The 25,463-nt window shown below is 44.2% G+C and overlaps 1 protein-coding gene across 1 annotated transcript; it reads left to right on the top strand.

Annotated features, from left to right (window-relative positions):
• Positions 1–183: 183 nt before the first annotated feature.
• On the top strand, positions 184–25,337 carry PITPNA (phosphatidylinositol transfer protein alpha). Its single transcript, XM_064729178.1, has 12 exons — positions 184–343; positions 5,159–5,189; positions 10,716–10,861; positions 11,365–11,456; positions 15,988–15,995; positions 16,940–17,014; positions 17,381–17,464; positions 18,370–18,447; positions 19,336–19,446; positions 20,698–20,820; positions 21,554–21,623; positions 22,638–25,337. Exons 1-11 carry the CDS (start codon positions 324–326, stop codon positions 21,599–21,601), a joined length of 816 nt encoding a protein of 271 aa, XP_064585248.1. The 5' UTR covers positions 184–323; the 3' UTR covers positions 21,602–21,623; positions 22,638–25,337.
• Positions 25,338–25,463: the final 126 nt, after the last annotated feature.

Below are 25,463 nucleotides of genomic sequence, written 5' to 3'. Positions count from 1 at the left end.
CAAAAACCCAAGCGTTTCAATTTAAAACGTCAGCGGCACTCTGGGCAGAAGCCCGTGAGGGAGGCGCGCGCCGCCTGAGGGGGCCGGGGGGCGGGACCAGCCGGCCCCGCCCCGCCCCGCCCCGCGCGCGGCGCGGAGGTGACGCAGCCGTTGCCGCAGAGACGAACCGCCCCGGCCCCCCCCCGCCGGCCCGGCCCCCCCGTCCCGGTGCGGCGCGGCTCGGCTCGGCTCGGCTCGGTCCATCCCGCGCAGCGGCTCCGGGACGCGCCTCCTGTCACCTTCAGCGGCGCTGGCCCGGGCGGGAGGCGCGCGGCGGCGCCGCCATGGTGCTCATCAAGGAATAGTGAGTGCGGGGAGCTCCCCCATGCCGGCCCCCCCCGAGCCCCTCCGGTCACCTCCGAGCGCGCCCGGGGCCTGGCGCGGTGACGGCCGCGGGTGGGCGGCCCGGCTTCGCCCCGCACTGCGGCCGCGGAGAGGGAGGGAGGGAGCGGGGAGCGCCGTGAGGGCCGCGGCGGCGGTGGGGGCGGCATGAAGGTCACGGCGGGGCGGGGGCCGCGGCTGCCGGCGGGCTCCGGGGCCGCTCGGCCCCTCTGCGGCTCCGCGGCTGCCGCCGGTGCCCCCGCGGGCTCCGCACCGGCTGTGCCCGGTGGGTGTTGCCGGTGCCCGGGTGCCGAGGGCCGAGCCGGAGCCCGCTCAGTCCCGGCGGTTTCTGTGGGAGCTCTGAGGGAGGCAGGGGCGTCTTGCTTGCTGTAACAGAGCCGAGTGTCAAGCCTGGCTGTGATCCCCTCCCGCCTTCGGCTGTGTATTTTCCAATAAGGGACTCCTGAAATGTCAGAAATGAGGAAGCTCCGAAATATTTTTTGTGTGTGGAAGGCTCACCTTGGAGTTGTTCAGTGACGCTGAGGCTGCTGCGGGTGTCCTGCCCTGTGATGGGGATGAAGGGTGGGAAGCTGGCTGGACGTGAGGGTGTGTGGCTGTGAGTCACGGCTTGTCACAGTGCTCGGTTCAGCTGCTTTGTGCTTGCTGATGTGGAATCCACTCTTGGACCGGTGCACTTTGCCTGGGTGTCTTCAGGGCTGTGTGCACTCTGCACATAGTTCTTTCCTGAATTCTTAAGGTTAACTCAAGTGCATTCCCAAGTTAAGTGCATTCCATCGTTTTAAACTTCTTTTGGCTGATGGAAGAAGCTTTCTGTTTATTTTTTCTTTCTCCCCTTCCAAAAGGTACCTGTGATCCCAGTGATAAAGTGGGTTTTCAGGTCTTCTCTTAGACACATTTACCTACATGACTGTGTCCTCCTTACAGGAATTATTTTGCAAGATTATGGACCATGGTGTGGATTGAAATATTAAAACTACGTTGAGGGTTGTACTCATCCTTGTAGTTGCCTTTAAATGTGATTAACTTTTTTTTTTACCCCAATCTTTAAACCCCTGCTATTTTTATCCAAACAATAGGAGTGTAGAATTCAGGAGCAGCAGCAGCAGAGCTGCTAACACAAAAACACCATTACCTTCTGTAGTGTTAAACTGGATAGCAGGCAGAAACCTGGCCTAAGTGCTTAGTTTCAGGTGCATGAAAAGATAATTAACTCCTTCTACAACATCTGTTTTGTTGATGTTTTCCTGTGGATTTACTGCTTTCCCTCTTAGAGCACCCTGGCTGGTTTTTTGTGTATCTTTTTCATTTTTCTGCTCGCAATTCCTTGCCCTGTGCCACAGTAAAGCTCATTATCAGTGAGCTGTGCTGTGAAGGTGAGAACATATGTATTTTGAATCAGATTTCTGACAGCATGAGCAATTCATTTTCGTGACTGTCACTTCCAAAAGTCATTTTACTCAATATTATTTACCTTGCCATATCAGCATGCCTACTGGTCTTTCACGCTGCTTGCTTCAGAAACAAGGTGGGAAGTGTAAACGTTAAGAGTAAAGGTTAAAAAAAACCAGAATTACTACATTGGTTTCCTTTTACAGGTTTCCATTTGTATTTTCAAAAGGGTCACTAAACCTTTTTAATGTTGCCATTATACTGTTTCTTCTCTTCTCTTTGTTTTGCCCTTAGTAAGACAAATGTGGCTCTAAGGACAGTCAAGGTTGCTGCTGGACTTTCCAAATGAAAATTAATTTCTGACTTTGTGAGATTCCCAGCCACCTCTGACAGTTGCACATTCTGAGTTGTGTCACTGTGTTGGCTCAGATTTAAATTTTCTTGGTGTTGTGCGTGCTCAATTTACATCCCATTTGAGATGGTTTTTGATGAAATCTCCTGTTCCAGGAAGCAGTTGTTTAAGGCATGTTGAAACCTCTTGTTTTGGTGTGAGCTGGCTGTTTGTAGTGCTTTGCTGTTTCTTTTGTTAGTTCTGGTTGCATGCAGGTAATTACTGCCTTCCTACCATAGGTGGTAAAAAGCTAAATGATCTGTAACTCCATCTCATCTGAGCAGATTATTCTTCCATCTCTGTGACCCCCTGTCACACTCTCCCTAGTAAATCAGATGGATTTTATTATGCCTGGAAGTATTTTAGGAGCTGATACAGAAATAAAGCAATAGAACAACAACCTGATGTCACATTTTATTATCAGACAAGTCTGTATCATCATTTCTCTACAGCTTCTTGTCCTGATGGTTATGCAGTGATGACTTTAACCCTTTCATTTGCTGTCCTGTCAGACTTTCAGACTTATCTTGCATTTCTGTCCATCCATGCTGCAGATCAGCTGCCTGGATTTTGTGTTCATTTGTTTGCATTTTTTTGGTGTCAGGGTTTGTAAGTGCTGGCTGGAGTCTTGCTTGCTGTCCTTATTTTGATTTAAACTGCCTTGGAAGACCTTGAGGAGAATCAGAGTGTGGAGACTCACTTCCCTTTCCTGTGAAGTGACGATGATGCCTGACCTTCCCTGCAGCTGTACTTCCCTCTGCTGTCCTTTGAGGCAGATTTTAATCTAACAGGGATCTCAAATGTTCCTCACCATTTTCAGGCTGACCACACCATATAATTTCTCATAAATTGTGCAAGTTCTGTCCTAAAGTTAGGAATCTTTGTTGCCATTGCTGCTCCTGCAAAGGTTTTCCTCAAGATCCTTTTGAGGAGTTTCCCTCCTCCTCCTTTATCACTTGACTACCTGTAAGTGGTTTTCACCCCCACTCTCTTGGTTTGGGCTGAACAAACTGCAAACCATTCATCTTGTTTGTGTTTCTGTTTCTCCATTGAGCTCTAAGATAACAATTCAGATTTAGTGTCTTCCAGTTTCCTAAATAGAATTTAATTTGCTTACAGCAATGTTTTACACCAGGTTTTCTGAAGAAAAATGTTTTAACTCCATTCCAAAGAAATTGTTTTTTCCTTCTTTCTTGGTCTTTCACTTTAATTTATCATCCAGCACCTCTTTTATTGCACTTTTATTCAGTTAACCCAACACTATGCTCAATGGCAAAGTCTACCTGTGAAAATCCCTTTCCTTTTTTTGATCTCCCTTACACCACACTGGTGTTGGTCCTCTCCCCTCTTCCCTTTCAGCAAGGAAACACACATATTATTTTCAGGAAACAATATGTAACAGTGGGTAAAACAATTACAGTTCAATGTATCCTACCAGCAAGTGACACATGGATTTCTATTTTAAAATCCCATTTTAAATTGTTTTTATTTCCTGTGTTTGGCAAGGAATGCCATGTCTTCAGTAGACCTGACGTAAAGAAGCACACATGACTTGGTCTAAAATTTGTTGCCTAATGATTTTTCTGTTGTAAAACAGTCGCTGTTCCTTCTCCATTCACTTTTATTTTTGCATCATTTATGATCTTTAAAACTCTTCCGTACCTGAGCCTTTTAGCTGATTTTTTTTCTCTTAACTGCTTTCTCCTCACACAGAAGCTTTTCCCCATCTCCAATAATCTTTTTAAACTTCCTTCACTTGTTCTGTATCCTCTTTGAATAAAGTGACCAGGACTATGGGCAATATTCAAGATGGGGGAGATTGTAGTGACATAATTGTCTTTTTTGTCTGTGTGCTGTTCCAGTTTCTCTATTGGATTTACTTGTGAACTGCCACTGAGCTGATGTTTCCTGCTGCTTTTCCATAAAGGCACAAGATATTGGCAGTAACTAACTTGGGGCTCATTAACCCCATGTGTTTGGTGAAAATGAGTTCCTTTAGTGCATTATTCTTTTTTTATTTTATTGACACTGAACTTCATTTGCAGTTGTCAGTAGTTCTTTCTGCAGTACTTTGCAGTCAGCATAAAGTGTTGCTGTCACAAGTAATCTTGCATAATCTGTAATCTTTTGCCCCTATTGCAGTTTGTTCTTTTGGTAAAGTGTAAAAAAAGAATTCTATTTTCACCACAATTGCTTTTTCATAATCAGTTTATTAATACAGAGGGCTTTTTTTCCTGATTGTATCCTAGTTCCTTTGAGACTAATTCCCAAAGAATTGGGAATTCTTCTGCCATGGTAGCCATATCCATTTCCTATCTGTTTCTTGCTTTGGTTCCTTGTTTGACATCATCCTTGCTGAAAGCAAAGTCAACCACAGATCCAGTTTTGGAGAAGACTTTAACAAGCATGTATTTCTGTCAGCTTTAAATTGATCCTTTTCTAAAAAATCTCTGTGACTTCAGGCAGTTTTTGCTCTGTTGTCCAGTCAGTTGATTCTCAGAAGCATTCAGGAAACCACAATAATAAAAAAAAGACTCATTTAAAGCAGTGGCTGCACCCTGCTTTGCAGTGAGCTCTGAGAAAGCCTTTCCTCTGCTGTTTGCTGCTGCTTTGGGACATGTGAGCAAATCGTGCCTTGTGGCCATTGCAGATCTCTGCAGAATTGCTGAGGCCACAGAAAGCTCCCCAGCAGCTTGATGAGGAATGAGATGGGATTGCTGAAAGGGTGCAGTGAGAGGGATCACCCTGTGTGGGTTTGTAGGCCACTGAGGGATCACCAGTTGAATTACAGAGTTTTAAGAGAGGGTTGCAATTATGCTCTGTCATGTATTGCTTCTCTTTGAGGTTGTTATATAAATATTCTTTGGCCTAAGGAGTGTTGGGTGGGTGCTGGAATTCTGGGGGGAGAGCAGAGCTGTGCAGCCATTGCTGGGAGGGATTTGGGGATTTGGGGGCTGCAGGGATATTTGCTAATTCCTGTCTCTGTTTCCTTTCCAGCCGAGTTATCCTGCCCGTGTCTGTGGAGGAGGTGAGTTCTTTGCTTCTTGCTTTAGGACTGTAAATAAACCTGTGATCAAAGCAGGAACAAAAACTGGAAAATGCAAGCTGTCTTCAGGAGCCCCTGTGAGCTGTTACTCATTCACCATCATTTTTGACCAAATAATTGTATTAAGTCTGAGGGTGCCAATCATCTCTCTTACAAAATACTTTCAGATATGCTGATTATAAATCTTGAGCTGTCAGGCTGTTTTCAAGTGCAGTTTCCTTTTCATTAGCACTATTGTTCTTTTCTATTTTTTTAACACGAAGGGGAAGCTTTAGCACAGATTTAAGTCACTTTTTAAACTGTGTTTTGCTGGAGCTCTTTTGTTTTAAACTCTTAGGCAAGATCAAGAATTACTTAGGAGGCTCACATAGCAAAAGGACTTTTTAAGACCTGTGCTATTTAGCTCTTACATACAGAAAACTTTCTTTTTGTTTAGATAAAGCAAAGTTTTAAGAGAGGAATTGTAGAATTAAGAGAGGAAATGTAGTTTCTATTGGACAGGGTGATTTTCATCACCAAACCACCCATGGAATAGCTGTGCAGACTCAGTGGCTGTTTCCCTCCTGTTTCCTCTGATTTTCAGCTTGCCTTTCCTTCCTTTCTCTTGCATTGAACATCACTCTTGAAGAGAATCTAACCATATAAGTGTTTTGAATTTTTTAATCTTTACACTAACAAAGTAGAAGTTGAAATGACTGAATCTACAGCACTTCCATAGCAGATTCCTTCTCCTGGATGTGTTTTATTTTTTCCTTGTGATCCTTGGCTGTGAGCCTTGAGTTTGTGAACTCTGATCAAGGCCTTGTTCTGACTCTTGGGGAGAGCTGTGATAACAGCACTCTTGTTCATTTCTCCTTCCTCTCAATATAGCAGCTACTGTGGCGTAGACAGTGGTGGGCTGGCTCATGGCAGCACTGTTTTAAGCACATCCCTTTTATAACTCTCACTCTTCTGACAGAACACGGTTTAGAACTTCATGTAGTGCATTCCTGCAGCCATCAGACTGGCTGGTAAAGCAGCAGCAGTGTCTGAGCTGAGTTTCTTGTTCCTGTGACAGATATCAGAGACTGACAGAAAGCCCAGAACTCTGATCAGGGAGTGGGTTTGGATCTGTGTTCTGTGTTAGTGCAAGAACAAGGCTCTTAATGCCAGAGTTTCTGTCTGCTGCTTGCTCCCTACCTGTAGCTTTTATGCTTTCTGCATGAATCTGTTTCCAGCAGTTTTAGCAGGAGTCAGACTGAAGTATGAGAGTAGGGAAGTTTGGATCTTTTATTGTGCCTGAGCACCACTCACAAGAGCAAGAGCTTGACAGAGGAAGGAGTAACATGATCAGCTTTATCAAGCAAGCAAGGGATGCAAACTGGTGGGTAAATGGCAGGTTGCTCAAGCTCAGTGGACAGAAAGGACCTTCCTGAATAGCAGGAACCCTGCCTTGTAGTGATGGCTCCTTGGTGTCAAGGTGTGTAAATAGAAAGGCAAAGCACCAGCGTGCAGATTGTTCCTTTGAGGGGGTTAGACTGGATGGAACCCAACTCAGGGTTTTCCTAAGTTCTCTGATACTGGGATTAGCCTTCATCCAGTTAAAGCGAGTCCCTGCCTGTGCTCTTGTCCCTCCCTGCCTGTTCAGAGCCTTGGGTGTGAACTGCCTGTGTGGAAAACTGAGGGTTTGGCCTGCAGATAAACCTGTCAGTCTCTGGCAAACTCCTTTGTGGGTGCCCTGGGATTATCTGTTTCAGGACATGTATTGCTCTACTCTGGGTCCTTGTGGAGAAACCCCCAACCTGACCAAATCAAATTTCTCCCCTCACTTGCACATTGTCCCCGTGTCCCATGAGTGATGTCCCTTTCCAAGGTGTGGTGTTTTTCCTGTGACAGGGCAGATTTCAGGAGCCAGTTCCCTGAGCAGTTCTAAAGTTCACTTAGTTTTGCCTGTGTAGCTGGGTGTGCTTAAGAAAAAAGGTTATTTCCAGTGTTGACTCAGAGGATGAGTGCTGCTGTGTTTATTGCCTCATCCCCCTTCCTGTGTGCAAAGATGCTGACACATCTGTGCATCACTTGGTCACTGCACTGCTGTCTGTTCTGCAACCCAGCTGTTAAACCTTCATTGCTTTCAAGGATTTCCTTGTGTGCAGAACTCTTAAATAGGGCTCTGGAGACTTGTTATTGCTCCTGACTGTGTAGCTGCTCATGAAGTATCTCTGGCTAGCAGGAGGACTTCTGATTTCATTTTCATATGGTTGATTTTTGCTCAAAAGGTTTAAGAGTTCACATCTTCTGTGTGTAAATTGTTGGCAAAAATCTGATGCCAGCATGTAAGATAGGGAATTAAATTAATTGTAACTTTGAGACCTCATGAAAGGGTTCAGGGCGGCTTTTGTGAGGTTCTGTGATATACCAGGGATTCTGTGTTCAGTCTCCACCCTTAGCAAATGGATCTTAACCAATAGTATGGAATTCAAGAGAAAACTGGTGATCAGGAAGGCACTGGGGAGCTGTGACTTAATCAACACAGAGCTCAGTGCTGCTTAGCCAAGCTGGGAACCAAACAGTGCAAGAGAAGCCCTGGTGATGACTAAAACTGGCATGTAGGAGTTAGACTGTAGCAGTCTGTCCTCTACATGGAAGCCCTGCCAAAACACAGTCCTGCTCAAGTGCAGGCTGCCCTGCTGTGCTGGGTTACCCCCTGTCCCACTGTGGGGAGCAAAGGGAATTTCCTTGTTGAGTGTTGGGTGCCAGGCTCTGCCCCCATCCCCTGACCAGCAGCAGGTGCCAGCCTGGGGAGCCTGGACTCGTGTGGGTGGCTCTGCCAGCTGCCACTGAAAGGCTGCTATGGATTAGAGCTGTGTGTACACATTCTGTGCTGCCTCTTTGTTCCTTTTCACATGGCAAGGAGCTTGCCAAACACACAGGAATCTTATTAATTGCGTTCAAAGCAGCTTTCAGGAAAACAACTGCTCTTGAAGATGGTTGTGTTGAGATCAGGCCTGCTGGAGGAAGTTTGGTGCAATGAAGATATTCTCTCAGCTGTGTAAGAGGTGTTTGGCACAGAGCAAGAGGGATGATCCTGCAGAAGAGAAGAGTTTTTTGGTGCTCTCAGGTCTGTCTGAAGTTCAGATTCCCAGAGCCAAAATCTTTCTCTCTGTTTACCTTTGCAGGGAGAATGATGTGGGATTTGCTCATTGGGACAGTTTTATTTGGGCCATTTCCTCTCTTATCAATGTGATTAAAGGCTCAGAAATAACAGGGAAGTTTAAATGGTGAAGATGTTAAACCAAAGGGTTTATCTTCTTAGTGTCTGAACTTTGACCCAAGTATTTGAAAGGGAGAAGGAATGAATAAGAGGCTGTTGCTAAGAGGAATTAGTTTGTGCTCCTGGAGCTCTGGCCTGGGACTTGCTGCAAAGCAGGCAAAGCCATTCAGTCCTCCCTGTAATCCTGTACTTACCAAACTCATAATAAACTCTGTTCTGTGAGTGTTTGTGTGGCTCTTACTCTGCTAAAGCAACTTTGCTTCTAAGGTTTCACAACTCTCCTGTTTTGCTCTTCTGGAGGGAGGTGAGTTCTGCTTTGTGTGGGTCATGTGTAGGGAGTCATAAGGAAGGCAGTGTGGTGCCTGAAATGTCAGAAGTCCCAGACTTGTATTGCAGCCCAAAGCCCAGACTGAAACCCAACCTGCTGTGACAGGCAGGAACTGTCCAGCCCAGTGAGGGCTGCTCATGTAACCTGGGCCAGGACCTTCTGGAGAGATCCAGAGCTGCTGCCCTTAGCTTGGAAATGGTCTGATTTTTGTTCTGCCCCCCAGGGCACCCAGCCTTGCTACTCTGGCTTCCATCTATTCTTCCAGCAGGCCTTTGTTGGCACCAGATGGCACAAAGAGAGCTTTGGGCACTGTTGTTATTTTGGATGCTGTGACAACAAAATTTAACGACTGTGGAAATCTTCCTTCATTGCAGGAGATGTTCCAGCCCAGTGAGGTATTTCTGGGTTCTCAGCTCTGAGCAGTACTCCACTTTTCCAGGCTGCCTTTCAGAAGTGCTATTCCTGTTTCTGATGCACAGCCTTATGCTGTGGAAAAGGAAGATGGCCTGAACAGTGTTGCATTGCTTTGTAGTTATGTTATGGAATTTTTAGGAGGTTTTGGTGGTTGATTTTTTTTTTTTTATCATTGCACTTGTGGTGCCAAACACTTTGTGGTTTACCCTTTCAGATTGCGTCCCTGTACTGTTGCCTTTGGCAACAGTTGCTGTTTTGCTCACTTCAGAGTTCTGAAGATTTAACTCTGCTAAGTTAGAACTCTTCCTTTTAAGTCAGTGGTTTAGCTTCTCCATCCTCAAACTTTGCTCATCTAACTTTGCCTCAGAGAGACCTGTGTGAATTTACTTCATTTGATCATGTTTCTTTTGAGCTCTGCATCCCCTTTTTCAGCTACAAGAGGCAAGAGTGTATTAATCTTTACATCTTCTGCAGAGGAGAATGTTCTCTTTTCTTTATTTTTGGTTTTTCCTCTGTTCTGCCCAGGGAAACATTTGTGAATGCCTCTTACAAAAGAAATTGTGTAGTATCAAGTACTTTAGGTGATTTCTGGGAAATAATGCTGCCAAGTGAGTGTCTGTAAGACACTGAGAAATGATTTTAGGGTAAGAATTTTACTGTATGCTGAAATTCTGTGCTCTCCCTGGTAGTGGTTTAAGCTTGTGGCTAAGAGGAAGTGAGATACAGAGGAAAAACAACACAACCCAAACCAAAGATAATAGGAAAAATAATAGTGGGAGCAGTGACAGCATAGATCAGCTGGTCATTTGGGACACTGGCTCAGTTATTTCATTAGATAAAGTTTCCAGAATGAAAATACCCTCTTTACTTCACTCTTCATACTCAGTTGTTTGAACTGCACATGGAAGATGCTCATCTTTGACCCTCAGGGCTCCTAAGCTGTGCACATTTAATAAGTTTGTTTCTTGGAGCACTTAAATCAGGTGGTGCAAGCACCCTTTATCTTCTGTCTCCCTTATGAAGATTTTCACTCCTTTACCCTGCATTTTGTGAAAAAGCTTGATGTGAATTTCTTTGGGACTCCTCTGGATGCAGCACTGTGTGCTTATTGATTCAGGACTGGCAGTGCCTTGTTCTCAGTTTTCTGGGACCAGCTGTGTGTCACTCAAAAAGAGTGGAACCCTTTTTGATTTTGCTACAGTATCCCTGAGGTCGTCTGTGTTTTCTTAGTTTCTGATGCTCCTTTACTCTTTCCTGCTTTCTCCTGATTCTGTGTTAGTTTGGAGCTTGACATTGAAGGGTTAAAGGTGTTTTATTGGCAGTGCTTTCCTCCTAACTACCACTCAAGCTTTCTATCTCAAATGAAATTAAATGAGCTGCTTATCTGCCCATACCAGTGGATGTCCTTTTCTCTGCCCTCTCCCCGGGTAATAAATTTGTCCTTGGCTTCTTCTGGCAAAGTTATTACTTCAACTGAATTATAGCCATGGTAATAATGTGTCTTTAACTTCTGCAGTATCAAGTGGGGCAGCTGTATTCTGTGGCAGAAGCCAGTAAAAATGAAACTGGTGGAGGGGAAGGAGTGGAAGTCCTGGTGAACGAGCCCTACGAGAGGGATGGAGAGCGTGGGCAGTACACACACAAGATCTACCACCTACAGAGGTATGGGAACCAATTCACTCCCAGAGCTGGCCAAGGGGAGCCAGAGGGGCTGCAGCAGCTGTAAATCACAGATTGTGTAAAGGCTGAAAGGTGCAGAAGGCAGGAGAATGACAGCACCTGGTAGTGAGCATCACTGGGACACCCACCCTCCCCTGTCCCAAGAAAATCTGGCTTGGAGCTTTTCAAAGCAAGTCTGATCCTGCCACCCAGTATTTTCATACTTGAATTTGGCTAAATAACAAAACATCTCCTAGATTTCACCCTACTTTCAGCTTCTTTTTTTCCCCCATTTGTTTTATCTTTCATTATGTAAAGAAGATTTATATTAAAATGTCTGATTTAGAATTTCTGGAAAACATGGTAATGGGGTTGGGGAGAGCCCTACCAATTCCAGAGCTGTGCAAATCTCTGGTGTTTGCATTCCAGGTGATGTCCTGCCTGTCTCAGTTCTCATTCCATGTAGTCCTTATCAATGCCTTTCTTCCTGTTCCCAAATTCTACAGCAAAGTGCCAACATTTGTGAGAATGCTGGCCCCTGAAGGAGCTCTGAATATCCATGAAAAAGCATGGAATGCCTATCCCTACTGCAGAACTGGTGAGTGCCTGAGGAAGGACTCTGGGTTCTCCCTTTTTGTGTTCTGGGGGCAGGGGGAAAAAGGGTAGGGGAGGGTTTAAAGAAATATGCAACCAGTAGAGAAGCTGTTCCAGGTCTCAAATCTTGGATTTCTGTTCTCTAAGCCCTTTGTGTGGTCAGGAAAAGCAAAATACAGTGTGGAGTTAAAAGAGCTGTCCTTGTCCTTGATGTGCTGCTGAAGAGTGACTTTCCTCTATGAGAGGGAAAGAACAGACTAAGAAATCTTCCTAAAGGAACAGCTGTGTAACACAAGATAAAATAAATACATGAGGGGTGATTTTATGTGCTGAAGTGCAGCACAGCCAGGTGGGAAAAAGTGGAAGATGCAAGAGGGGAACAGGGCAGATCTCAGGTGCCTCCTGCTTGGTGCAGGTGAAGGGAGCAGCAGTTTAGTGATGGGTTCTGCTCACTTGCAGGGTCTGAGGTCAGTGAGGGCTGAACTCAGTGCTGCAGTTGAAGTGAATCCATCTCTAAAGGCAGGGCTGAGGCTCTGGGAGCTGTGAAAAGTGCTGGAATAATCTCAAACCTATTTTCTACAGGAGTGGTCAGTATTTACTTACTGAAGTTACCAGCTGTGGTGTTTAACCAGTACAGCTTCTCTGGTCTTTACTGCTGTAAACTGAAAATTTGACTTTGCCTCCAAACTTCTGTGGTGTTTTTGGCAGCATTTTGTGCTGTTTGTATCTCTGAAGGATACATTTGCTGCTCATTGGTAGTGGTACAGTTGCTATGGGAATGAAACACTTAAAAATTCCAACTGTTCTTGAAACTCAATATATAAAACCCCCCCCTTTTTCTGACAATTTATTTAAGTGAATTTTAAATGAAGTGTTTTAAAAGAAGGAAAAAGCTCTGCAGTGGGAGAGGATAGTGTTACTTCAGTCTGTGAAATTACATGCAGTCTAGTGGAATTGATATTTCAAACACAAAATTCAGATACTGCCATCAACTTTAGAATAAATTTTTAATGTCTCACAGAAGATGTGGAAACGAAATTGTTCACAACCTTTCTAAACTTTATGCAGTTTTCTTGCTGCATGTTACTTAAATTAGTTAGTAAATGTCTAGTTTATTTCCATGTTAAGCCCACTGAGCTGATTTAAATGCTTGGCTGTATCCTCCACCTCCTCTTTTCCTTCTCCACCAATTTCTGAAACAAAGCTATGGAGTTACTTCTTTTATTATTCTCAAGCTGCTTATCCTTCAGTTCCACACTAATAAAATTCCATTGAAGAATGGGATACTGAAATCAAGTACAAGACTTTTCAACACAATCAAAGAAATTTCAGATTTTAATATGCTAGTAATGATAACAAAGCCAAAAAAACCCCCCTCAACTGTAATAAACAGCATCATAATATGAGATAAAAAGTGCTTTGTTGTGGGGGTTGGAGCAGAAGGCAGCTTTGATGCGGAGGCTGATAAATCTGTTTAGAGAATCTGCCAGCCTGACATGAAGCAAGAGAGCTTGGAAAAGTCACTGAAACCTTCCTTTGGCTGGGATTGGGCAGGAGGGGAGAACCCTTGGATGTAGGAACCCATGGATGAGAGGAATCGTGGATTTGAGAGAGGACCCATGGATGTGAGGATCCATGGATCTGAGAACCCGTGGATGTGGGGAGGAATGGATGTGAGAGGGAACCCTTGGATGTGAGAGTGATTCCTTGGATGTGAGAGAGATCCCATGGATGTGAGGATGAATGGATGTGAGAGAGATCCCATGGATGTGAGGACCCGTGGATATAGGAACCCTTGGATGTGAGAGAGATCCCATGGATGTGAGAGAGATCCCATGGATGTGAGAACCCATGGATGTGAGGAATCATGGATTTGAGAGCCTATAGGTGTGAGAGAGGACTCATGGATGTGAGGATCTATGGATCTGAGAACCCGTGGATGTGGGGAGGAGTGGATGTGAGAGATCCATGGATGTGAGGACGCTTGGATGGAGAGTGATCCCATGGATGTGAGGGCTTGTGGATGTGGGATCCCTTGGATGTGAGAGTGATCCCATGGATGTGAGAGAGATCCCATGGATGTGAGAGAGATCCCTTAGATGTGAGAGTGATCCCGTGGATGTGGGAGAGATCCCATGGATGTGAGAGAGATCCCATGGATGTGGGAGTGATCCCATGGATGTGAGAGATCCATGGATGTGAGGACCCTTGGATGGAGAGTGATCCCATGTATGGGAGGACCCATGGATATAGGAACCCTTGGATGTGGGAGTGATCCCATGGATGTGAGAACCCATGGATGTGAGGGTGAATGGATGTGAGAGAGATCCCATGGATGTGAGAGTGATTCCTTGGATGTGGGAGTGATCCCATGGATGTGAGAGAGATCCTATGGATGTGGCAACCCATGAATGTGAGGAGCCTTGGATGTGGGAGAGATCCCATGGATGTGAGAGAGATCCCATGGATGTGGGAGTGATCCCATGGATGTGGGAGTGATCCCATGGATGTGAGAGTGATCCCATGGATGTGGGAGCCCATGGATGCATTGTGGGGTTGCCTTTTTGACCATTTTCCTTTGGATGCTCTCAGGTGTTTTGGTTGGATGTGGGGAGACTTGGGTGCCCTGCTGTGAATCCTTGGGCAGCAGAAAATGCTGTGCTGGCTGAGAGCAGCCAGGCTTTCAGCCCTCTCACTGGAATCTGCAATTTAAGAGCCAGGGACCCAGTGGGAGCCAAACCTGAGTGTAGGAGCTGCTGGTGCTTCTGCCTGTGCCCTCCTGTCCAAGATGATGTTGCTGTGCTGTCCCTGGAGCACAGCTTGCTTCTGCACAGAGCCTTCTAAACTGGAATAAAGCAGTGCTTTTACTTAATTGTGCCTCGTGGTATTTTTTCCTTAATTATTATGACTGCATCCTTCTTCCATTTCCCTATATCTCCTCTGAGAAACTCAATTAATATACATATTATGGGCCATTATCAAAGTAGTAATAGAGATTGAGGGAATTTCAATGCCTAGCTTATAACTTTCTGCAGTTCTGCACATTTCCTTGTGCTGTAATATGTTGTTTTTATGTACTTTGAATGGAAGCCTTGCTTAGTTCCTTTGAGAGTATAAACTATAAGTGAGGTTGTTGTTATTGTATGGTTTCACAACTTCTGCAGTAGAAATGAAGTGGGGATTGTCTAAGAGTTGTACCTGTGGGCTGGTGCCAAGGGGAACAGTGTTCTTCTCTGCAGTCTGACTTAAATATTAATGTTGCTTAAATGTTTTTAGAAAAGCAATTTGATGTGTGTTCCACTGTGAGTGTAACCATGGCCTGTGGCCAAATGTCAAGAAACTGAGAAGTTATGACTGCAATGAAACATGCAGGAGTTGCTGCTGTAATGCCTCAAGAAGCAGGTCCTAATTTGTAGCAAGCTGAGCATTGAAGTTTCAGTGGACATTTCTGAAGAGATTAATTTGTTTCTTTGCAAATGAGGAGTCTTCCCCACAGGGAAGGAGTTAAGGAGGTGAAGGAACCTGTTTTGAGGCAGCTGCATAGTCCCAGCACACAGTCATGGCAAAGTGGGAAGGCCCTGGTTTATAATTATTGCTGCTTTATTCAGATTTTGTTGGACTAGCAGGAAAGAAACCCCACTTCCTTCTTACAGAAATAATGAAATGTTCTTTGAGATGAAGTTCAGCCTTTGAAAAATTAGCCTCAGCTCTGCTGTCTTGTTCTCTCCCTCCAGCCCAACATGCCAGTCTGAATAATTGGCTTTCTGTAAAATTGCTGTGAAAAGCAATTTTCACATGCTAGGGGTTCAGAACAGCCCAAGCCCAGCAGTGGGTAATTAAGGCAGCTGGATGTGCCTGATAGGTGATTTGGGATGGTAACTGTCTGCAGGATGCTGGATTGAAAACTCAAAAATTGTTATAATAGCTTTAAAACCAAATTGCTTCTTAATCAAGCCCTGATGTTAGACTTCAGAACAGACCAAGAACTTCACCTCCAGCTTCAGACTTCCTTCTGCTCGAGTAGAATTGCTCAGGTAGAGCAGCTGCTGACTGTTACAGGATCTTTAATTGCTTTTCTGTGTTGAATAATTGAGCCTGGGTGTCCAGGGAGCTCAGTTACCACGAGCAGCAGAGATGCAGAGGGTCTGGTTACTCCAGGCAGGGCTGCTCTGGCCTGAAATCCAGCGTGGGTTTCCTTTGGAGCTGTGGAGAGGCTCCTTATCTGCAAGCTGAGAGAGCATTGGTAAAATGCTGTCAGCTGAACATACTCATTCCATCTTCTCCTCCAGCTGGCTGCAGGCCAGGGAGCACAAGTGGCAGTGCATAATTAATTGCTGCTCCTCTGGGTTTCTCTGAGAATTTCCAGAGGAGAAGGGGGTGAAGTTAGCTGGGTTTTATCAATTTCTGTGTCTTTTCCCTCAGAGGTACCTGGGAAGCTGGAGCTGAGAGTGGGAGGAGGGCAGTGGTTGCTGTACAGTCTTTCCTCACTAAAGTACTGTGTCTCTTTCTTTCCATGTGTTGATTCCTTGGACCAGTTATTACAGTAAGTATTGCTTTTACTGCTAATCTGTGGAATAATGTCTGAAATGAAGAGTTCTGGGTAGGAGAAGCTCTTTCACCTGTGATAAAACCTTTAGCTTTTATCACTGTAAGATCACATAGATGAGCTGCCCTTACCAAGGGTGGTGTGTCCATGTGAGCATGGACAGGGATCTGTCTGTGCTCAGCAAAGCTCAGCTTTACAAATGGCAACAAGCCCTTGCTTGGGTAAACTGAGTAAAAACCAGTTTATTGCCATGTTGTCCCCTTGATTAATCTCTTCTGAATTTGATATTTCCTTTCTACATGCTGAATGTTTCACTGGCTTGTGCCTTTGTTTCTGCTCCCCTGAGGGAGGATAGGGTTACCTTTGGGAGTCCTTTGCTACTCACAGTGATAGTGAGAAATGGAAAGTTTTTTGCTTACTTGGCAGAACTGTGCTTCTTGTCCCTTCCTTTTCAGTGTCAAGAGCTCTCAGCACATCACTTTAATATTGTTATTAATTTGAAGAGTTGCATCAAAATATGTACTCAGTGCTAGATCAATAATCTCTGTGGAAAGACAGTTTCTGCCCAGCTAACTTATGTTACCCCTTCTAAACTCTAAATAGAGTGGCAGATATTGTCCTTTCAAGAAAAAGCTGTTTATAAACTCCAAATGTTTCACTAAAACAATAGAATTTATGGTGGTTTTCTTTGTGAACAGCTTGTGGTTTATTTAATCCTGAGTAATTAATGATCAGTCAATTTTGCTGAAAGCAATGATCTGGTTACAAATAATTCTGAAATTCTCTAAGTTGGACTCCAGTCAAATGGAAAGTTCATCCTTTGATTTAGTTCTTTGAGTTGACTCTCCTAATGCTTATCTGTGTAATAAGAAGAGAAATTATATATTTGTCTTATATAACTACATATCCTAGAATAACAAGAAGCTTTATTTTGATGACAGAATGAGTATATGAAGGATGACTTCCTGATCAAAATTGAAACCTGGCATAAATCAGATCTTGGAACACAAGAGAATGTGAGTACTTGTGTCATGTGTTTTACTCATCTCTTTAATGTCACAGTGCTGCTTTCTGTGCTGGGTTAGAGCAGTGCTGTGTGGAGCTGTCTCTCCACTGTGTTCCTGCATTTCAAATCTTTGTCTCACTACCAAGGCAGACTCCCTTCTCTTGCCTTCTCACATAAACTGAATAAAATTGACCCCCAAGCACTTGTTCTGTGTGAGCACCTTTGCTTCTTTAGAAACTCCCACTGTGTGTTTGCCTCTCTGTGGGTGGGAAGGGGAGCACTGGCTGTCTGCATTTCCATCTGGCTTTATATTTTCTTAGGCTGGGAGTGTTCTGTCACTGAAGCAGCTCCTTGGGTGTTGTGTTTTTCCCTGCAGGTGCATAAACTGGAGCCAGAGGTATGGAAGAGTGTAGAAGCCATTTATATAGACATTGCTGACAGGAGCCAAGTACTGCCCAAGGTATGGTGGGTGGGTAACAGCCCCTGGGGGGGATCAGGGACAAACTGTGCTTCCAGGGGGGGTCACAGGCAGCAGGACAAGTGGGAGGATGCACAGAGGAGGAAAGGCCTTCCTTAAAACTGCTCATGCAAGCCAGAGGAAAAGCTTTTAAAAACTGTCAGCACTGCCTGTAAAATGTGTTGCCTGTGCATGTAACAGCATTTCTCCAGCAGTGCAGCTGACTGAAGGGTTTGAATAGCAGGAAATGGCACTCCCCTTTCCACACAGGATCTCTCCTAAACTTCCCTCTTTTTGAGACTGACCCATGGCTTCACAAGTGTGTCTGGAAATGATGTAGGCAGTACTTGGTTCTAAGAACCACTCCAGTTACTGTGAGAAAGAAAAGGGTGTTTCTTTACTGGAAAGAAAAATCAGCTGCTCAAAAATAGAATGTTGGTTGAGTTTCCTGACTTACAAACAGTATTTGATACCATTTTCATGGTAGTACTGTGAGTCTGTCTGTACTTTTCTTCTAGTGAGCAGCATGTGAGCATCACACTGATACAGTGCTGTGAACAGTCCTAGATAGCACAGCTGCTTTGTGTAACAGCAGTGTTTAGCTCCCAGAGAACAAGTGGTTACAGGAAACACCCTACAGGACTTCTGATAGCCTTACAAAGGTCATAGCAGTTTGTTACCACTTCTTCATAGGCCTAGAACACAACACAGTGTCATGTCAGTGTCAACACAATTCATCTTTGAAGACATTTCCTTGGAGAGTCTCTGACCTAAAGTTGAGGTCTGAAAACAGTAGCTCTTGATAAGGCAGAGGTTAGCGTTGGGCCAGGAAAATAAATCCTTTGTGTGAAAGAACAGCTGGAAAACAGTAGGATAACTTGTGTTTAATCTTTGTGTCTGTCCAACAGGATTACAAGGCAGAAGAAGATCCAGCAAGGTTTAAATCTGTCAAGACTGGACGTGGACCTCTGGGTCCCAACTGGAAGGTTTGTATTGATGAGTTCAGGAATTGTATCAGGACAGATACTGGGGTTTGGAGCCAAAGATACATCTGGAAAACACTGGAATCCCTTCTGCAGAAGGAAATACAAAACTCAGACCTGAATCTGTTCTGATTTTAAAAGAAATGAAAGAGCTTGGTACAAAGAGAATGAGTTCCAGGAAATCTCTAGAGCTGTCTGCTGCTCAGCCCAAGGGTTCACCCAAGAGAATTTAAGTATGAGATAGCTGAGTAATGACCAGCAGTGTGTAACCTTTCACTGAAATCCTTGGAATCTGAAGACATTACAAGTGCAGATATAATGCCAGTCTTTAAAAGGGACCCTGGGTGGGATTTGGGGAGCTCCTGGTGTGCAGCTCTGATTCCTAGCAGGCAAACTTGGCAGGAGCTGAGGTTGATGGGATTCATTTGGGAAGAGTGGTTATGGCTCCTGTAATGGGAATAGGAAACCTTGTGGAGTTTTCTTTAAGACTTTATAATCATGACTCAGATGATCTAATTCCAAAATGTTTTAGGTAGGGACTTTATGGAGAGACTTTTAAGGAAGCAAAGTAGCCGTGGTATAAGAGTGAAGATGCTGAAAGACATAATTTTAATGGAAGAAAGAGTGGACAACAGAGGAGAGGAAGGAATAGTCTGTTCTCAGAATGGAGGGAAAGCCACCTGTGAAGGAAACCAGGGTCTAGTTTCATCATGCCTTGAAAAAGGGTGAGCAAAGGTGTGACAAAACTTGTCAATAAAATATAAGAAAGGTGTAACAATGCAAGAGGATTGTGGGGAACTGTGGGAAGACTTTGCAGTTAGGACTGAAGGAGCTGCTTTCCTGGAGACACTTGGCTGGAGGATTAATGTGGATATCTTTGTGTCTTTGCAGAAGGACCTGGGGAAGCAGTCAGATTGTCCATACATGTGTGCTTACAAGCTGGTAACAGTCAAGTTCAAGTGGTGGGGTCTGCAAAATAAAGTGGAGAACTTTATACAGAAGGTAAGTTCTGGGATGGGGGGAGATGTGGGAATGGGGCACATCTCATCACCCACCTGCTCTGCAGGCAATGCCTGAAATTCTGCACTCAGTTAAAGCTGGGTTCAGTTTTCTGCTGGGGATCTTTCTGACAAGTCCTGGAGCTCTGGTCACATTTTCCTCTCCCAGTCTGCTGCTTGAAAAACCTGTGTTAAAAATAAGCAGATGGTGAGAAACATCATTAAATTAAAACATAAATGGTGTCTTGAAAAGAGCTTTTTTGTGGCAGAGTCTATGACCCATGAGCTGCAGCAGGATGCTACACCTGGGAATGGTTGTGTGTGGTTTTCCAGGGAGTGCTGTGTTCATCAAACTCCTGTGCCTTCAGATCAGAGACTTCTCAGTGGTTAATATTGATAAACCACAGAGCTGCTTCTGCAAAAGCAATTCAAGGCAGCTCCAAGGGGGAATGACCATGGTGCTGCAGGATTTCAAATACCTCTAACAAAAGCCCTGAATAATGCAGTGTCTCCAATCCCTTTCTATTTATGAGTATCTACAGGCTTGCATCAAAGTATTCAAGCTGCTTTTGATGAGATATGAAACCATAATTGGTAAAAAACTGAAGTGTCCTTCCTTAATGAGGTCTTTCCAAGAGGCATTATATATCCCTGTCTAATATAATGATTTTGCCTACCTTATCTCTTATAAAATGGAAATAAATTGCTCCAAACCTGGAGTAGTTTGTGCACATTAGTCACCTGTGCTGAAAGGTTTTCAGCTGTGAAAAACAAGTTTAGGCATTTTTTTAGGTCACTTCAAAAGAAAAAAAAAAGGTGCATGTCAGCCCTTTACATTTCCTAACTTATAGTTTTTAGCAAGTAAAGGGTTTTAAAAATACCTGTTTCTCCTTTTTTTTGCACTTCCAGACCAACTTTTATGCTCTAAGTAAACCCAGCTTGGAGCACTTTATTGAGTCAGAACAATACTGTCAAATCAAAGGAAATTCACTAATTCTTTCAGTGCAGTGTGCAGACTGCTGTCTAGGTTTGGAGGGAAAAAAAAGGCATTTCTCTGGGGATTCAAGGCTCCAGATTAGATATTCTGATAAAAGAATAAAAATTAGCTATCTCCAGTTTCCAATTGTGGCAGCTCGATGGAAAGGTGGGCGAGGGAGCTGATTCTACACATCTCTGAAAATTGTTCCAGTGCTGTGAGCTCCATGGTAATTGCCCTGTGACTAAGCTGGTTTGTGTTTTATTCCTCCTTTTGCAGCAAGAAAAGAGGCTCTTCACAAACTTCCACCGGCAGCTCTTTTGCTGGCTCGATAAGTGGGTTGATCTGACTATGGAGGACATCCGTAGGATGGAGGAGGAGACCAAGAGACAGCTGGATGAGGTCAGTGGCAAAGCAGGGCAGGTGTGGGATGTGTGAGAAGCTGCTTCTCTCCAGCACAGAGAGAGGAAAGGCTGCTGCATTGTCAGGGCATGGTGTGATTTGTGCTCCTGCTATTTAGGTCATGCTGTGTGTGCTGTGAATGATTTGCCATGAGTCCATCGTGCTGGCATCTCCTCCTAATCATTATGGAATTCTCCTTCTGTTTGTTGTTGAGGCAGTAAATGTATTGAACCACAGGTAATGAGGGGCTGAGTGGCAATGATTCATTTACTGCCTCAATATCTTCTGTTTGCTTTTACTCAAAGCTGAATGGTCGATTTTTGTCCTCATTAGTTGCCAGAAACCTGTTGAGTAAAAGGTTTTTATAGCTCTAAGTACCATAAGCAGGTAGTGGGGGTATGTAACAGCATTCTTACTCTGAGAAACACAAGTTTGGTAATAATGAGAACCTTGTTCTGGGGTTTGTGTCCTGCCCTGCACCCTTCTCTCCCTTCATGCCTCAGGATATTTCATTACAGTTTCATGTACACTCTTGCCCTTTGGAATAATGGTTCCAAATCTGCTGCCAACCCACAGCTTAACCAGAAGTGATGCCTGCATGTGCATTTCACAATCACTGATTTGAGGTGCTGAGATATAATCAATGTCTTACACACAGGAGATGTTCCATACTGATAAATTTTGAGATAACACACGTGAGAATCATTACTTGAGCACTTCTTTCCTCTTTCAGATGAGAGAAAAAGATCCAGTGAAAGGAATGTCGGCTGCAGATGACTAATGTGACTCCTTCCTTGTGCACTGTAGGTATCAAGAGATTTGTCAAAAATCTCTATTGCTCTGTTTGGTTTAAAACCCCCAACATTTGTGTGAGAAATGATCCTGTTCATATCTTCTGACAAGTAAATCTGTGCTATTGATTGTTTTTATAGTGAAGCCATTTCACTGACAGGTTGATGAGCGAGGTTTACTGCCTCATTTCAGAACTATTCTAAAGAAAAGTCTGAGTGAAAAGTGTAAGAAAAATGTGTTGGAATATTCTGTAGTTTAGTGCTATTCTTTCTGTAATGCATATGTTACTTTCCATGACTTGCAGAGAAACTTTTGTCAGCCTCAAAAAAAGTTAGACATGCAAATGCTTAGAATAAGTTGGAAATTGAGCATTTTGTGAGGAATTTATTTTTTCCATTGCTTGTTAGTAGTATTTACTAATGGGCCAAGGCTTGCAGTAACACTTGGGCATTGCAGGAGAAGCAGCAATGACCATTTTAAAGCTTTTGATTTGCTGTTCTGTTAAATATGTCATCAGTTTGGGGGCTAGTTTAGCCAAATTGTTCTTAGACATTGCAAAAATTGTATTGTATAGTATAGTACATACAATATCTACAATTGTGTTGTATAGTACTAGACAGGTAAGAAAGCAAGGGGAAAGAAGGGATTATCCATTTCTGTGGGGAAGAACAGGTTGTTAGGGCAATAAATGCCATCCTAGTTATCCTTGGAAGGAATGGGGTGGGGCAGAACCACATCCTCCTGGAGTACTCACTATTATTCTGTTTGCCCTCTGTTATCTGCTGGTTGCTTGGTGGTAAGTGGGGAACACGAGCTGAGGGAGTGTCCTTGATAGAAATATTTTAATTTTGAATGCAGCTTCAGCCACTTGATTTTCCTCTCTGCATTTGCTGTGGATCAGAGCTGCAGTGTAACCATGTCTGCCTGACTCACCTTTGCTCTCTCAAGGTTGTGTGCCCCCTCCCTTGGCACACTGCTCTCCCAGAGCCACCCCGAAACATTTCCCTGTTGTGTCTTTGTTTCAGTTTGCAAGACAGTCATCAGGAAGGCCCAGGGAATGCACACCCTTGACTGATGGACCATCTCTGGATCAAGCCTTTCTCTGTCCAGCTGGCAGGCGATTTTAAACCTCCCATAGCTAATTCTAGATGCCCCTTAATATTGTGAGCAAATAGACAGTCTGGTACTAAGCACTCCAATGTTAGCACGTGCATCCCAAGGAGCTTCCTCCTCCTGGGGCCGTGTGACTTAGAGATCTGTATTTACAACTCCTCCCTCCTCTTTTTTTCATTGTGTTCAGACCAATTTCCACGTGGCCCTGTTTGATTTCCAAGTGACATTTTTAGCTCAAATAGTCTTGTGATGTGGTGACTTAGAATTTTTTTGTTTTGGTTTTGTTTTTGATTTTTTTTTTCCAAGTGGGATAAACTGCCACCTTTGTTTCTGCCCAGCCCTTCACTGTTCTTTGAATGTCTGTTTGGAGATGGAAATAGTCCATATTTAAAAGTGCAAAACTCTTCCATGAAATGTTCTGCTCTCACCCTTGCTCCCAGAGGGAGATATTTAATGGCAGGTAACCTGAGTACAGCATGAGGAGCAGCCAGAGAGTTCTTGGTTTGTGGTGAGTTGGGATTTGTGGCTTCTGCAGGGCATTCCTTTGTTCTGTCTTAACAAACATGAATTAAAGCCTGCCCAGAAGCTGCAGTCAGGCCCTGTGCTGGGGCATTCAGCACTTACCTGTTGATTTTCCATTTTAGGGGCCTCTCTGGCCCTTGTAGCTCTGTTGTCCTCCAGCTGTACATGTCAGTCTTACAGAATCCTTCTTGACACAGGTTGCAACTTCCTGGTTCTTTATTAATTAAGACTTCCCATAATTTACAAAGCTGGAATGGTTTTGACTAATAATTACAATGTGATTCTCCCTGGACAAATTGGGATGTTGCAAAGGCTGGTGTGCAAGAGAGGTGTTGGCACCTGGTTACATCCAGGTGCCTGGGGCCGTGGTTCTGCTCAGCAATAATATTCTTCCCATTGCAAGGCTGACTGAAATATTTCCTTTTGTGCTGTAAGAAAAACTACTTATAAAATCCTGCAGTTTGCTAGGATATCTGTTGGTTATTATAAATCATAGAGGATACTGTTAATGTAAAGAGCTCTGGTTATTTAATGAACTCAAATATTTACTGTAACTATCCTTATGTTGATATCAGCTTTAGACAATCAACTCAGCAGAACAGAATCAAGGAAATGCTGCTTTCTTCAATACATATGAGGAAAAAAAAATCCTACTTCTTTACTTATCCCAAGGCCCAATGTTTGATTTTTTTCCCTCCCCTAGTAGTAATAACTTGATTTTCCACTTCTGTGTTTGGCAGCACTAAGATGAAACCCTGAATGCCAAACAGTCGTGGGTGTATCACCACTTTTGAGGAGTCTTTTTAGCATTCTGAAATACTCTGACTCCTCCGGCCCTTCCCACTCCTGCAAGCAGGAGATCCTGAAATGCTCCCATGCCCTGTTTTCAGTGTGAGGGAAGATGGGAATGCTCTGGACGGAGAGGATGGCATTGGTTTCTGGGGAAGGGGGCAGTTTATCCCTTTATTTTTAGTTTGTTATTTTGCCTTACTCATGTCTAAGTGCAATAAGCTCTGAATTGTACCAGTAACTCTGGCAGGCTCTTCTCAGTGACCTCAGACGGTTCTGCGGGGTTGGGGTGGGGTTTGAGGGGTTTTAGCAATCTCACCAGGCAGAAGTAAAACAAGTTTATTGTAAAATAGATAAAGAAAACTAAATTTTAATCTTTGAGGCTATTTGGGACCAGGATGTTTCATGACATGTTGTATAGCTGTTCCAGAAGTATTCTAGGAGTGTAGGCCCCAGTTAGAGTTCCTTCAGTTTGAAGTATTTTTAACAGAGAATTTATGCACTGACTTCTGTTCGTGTTTGTTGGTTATGTTTTGAGGGATTCTTACACTTGAGGGCAACCTGAGAATACACATAGCACACTTGTTCTTTCAGTTTGTGTTATCCAAGAGGCTTTTTCCATCTGATGACACTAATCGCCGTGGAAGCAGATTGTAACATTCCACCATTGCAATCCTTTTTTGATCCTCTGATTTCAGAGTAAGAGCTTTTACACAAAGCTTTCCTGATTAGTGGAAAAACTTGGAGGGAGGGAGAGGGGGGAAAACTACAGGACCTTCAGCCTGAATCCTCCCCCTCTGCTCCCTACCCTTTGTGTTCTGTCCTTCCAATTTGATCCTAAGTGAAAGCATCCCTCAGCCTTTGGATAGACAAATCCTGTAAAGACCCTTCAGTCTCGACGCTTGGTTCCTGCTAGTGAGCATAGCAAAGATCACGCAGCGTTCCCGTGCCGCATCTTCCATCAGCTTCGGCGAGAACCCTCCCGGCGGGATCGGCTCCATCCCCAGGAGGGGCTGCAAGCGCTGGGATCGCCATTCCCACCCGGGTTTGGGCTTCCAGGGGCAGCCCCCGAGCCCCAGCCCGCCCCAGGGCCGCTCGCCCCTCACGTCCCGCAGCCCTTCTGGGTTCATCCCGCCCTTCCCGACGGGTTCTCCGTGCTCTTTCCTTTGGCGACACACACTTTGTAGAATGGGTTAGATTATCTCGTCGTTTCTTTCAATGTGAGTTTGTGCCTTTTTTGTCTCCTAAATCTTCCAATACAGGCATATTGGAAATGAAATCTAATAAAATACTAGACAGAGCCTCTCGCCTCCGCCTCGTTTGTTTTGGGGTTTTTTTAGGGTGTTTCTTTGGTTTTGTTTTTGTTTGGAAGGGGGTTTAGGGGATTTTTGGAGGTTTTTATTGTTTTTTGGTGTGGGTTTTTGGGG

This window comes from Zonotrichia leucophrys, chromosome 19, assembly GCF_028769735.1.
Source record: "Zonotrichia leucophrys gambelii isolate GWCS_2022_RI chromosome 19, RI_Zleu_2.0, whole genome shotgun sequence".
Taxonomy (NCBI): domain Eukaryota; kingdom Metazoa; phylum Chordata; class Aves; order Passeriformes; family Passerellidae; genus Zonotrichia; species Zonotrichia leucophrys.
This window is presented reverse-complemented; position numbering and strand designations above follow the sequence as displayed.

Coding starts and splice junctions, on each gene's coding strand:
- PITPNA (XM_064729178.1), top strand. CDS start 324: ATGGTGCTCATCAAGGAATA. Junction 17,465..18,369: donor GGAGCCAAGTACTGCCCAAG/GTATGGTGGGTG, acceptor TCTGTCCAACAG/GATTACAAGGCAGAAGAAGA. Junction 20,821..21,553: donor CCAAGAGACAGCTGGATGAG/GTCAGTGGCAAA, acceptor TTCCTCTTTCAG/ATGAGAGAAAAAGATCCAGT.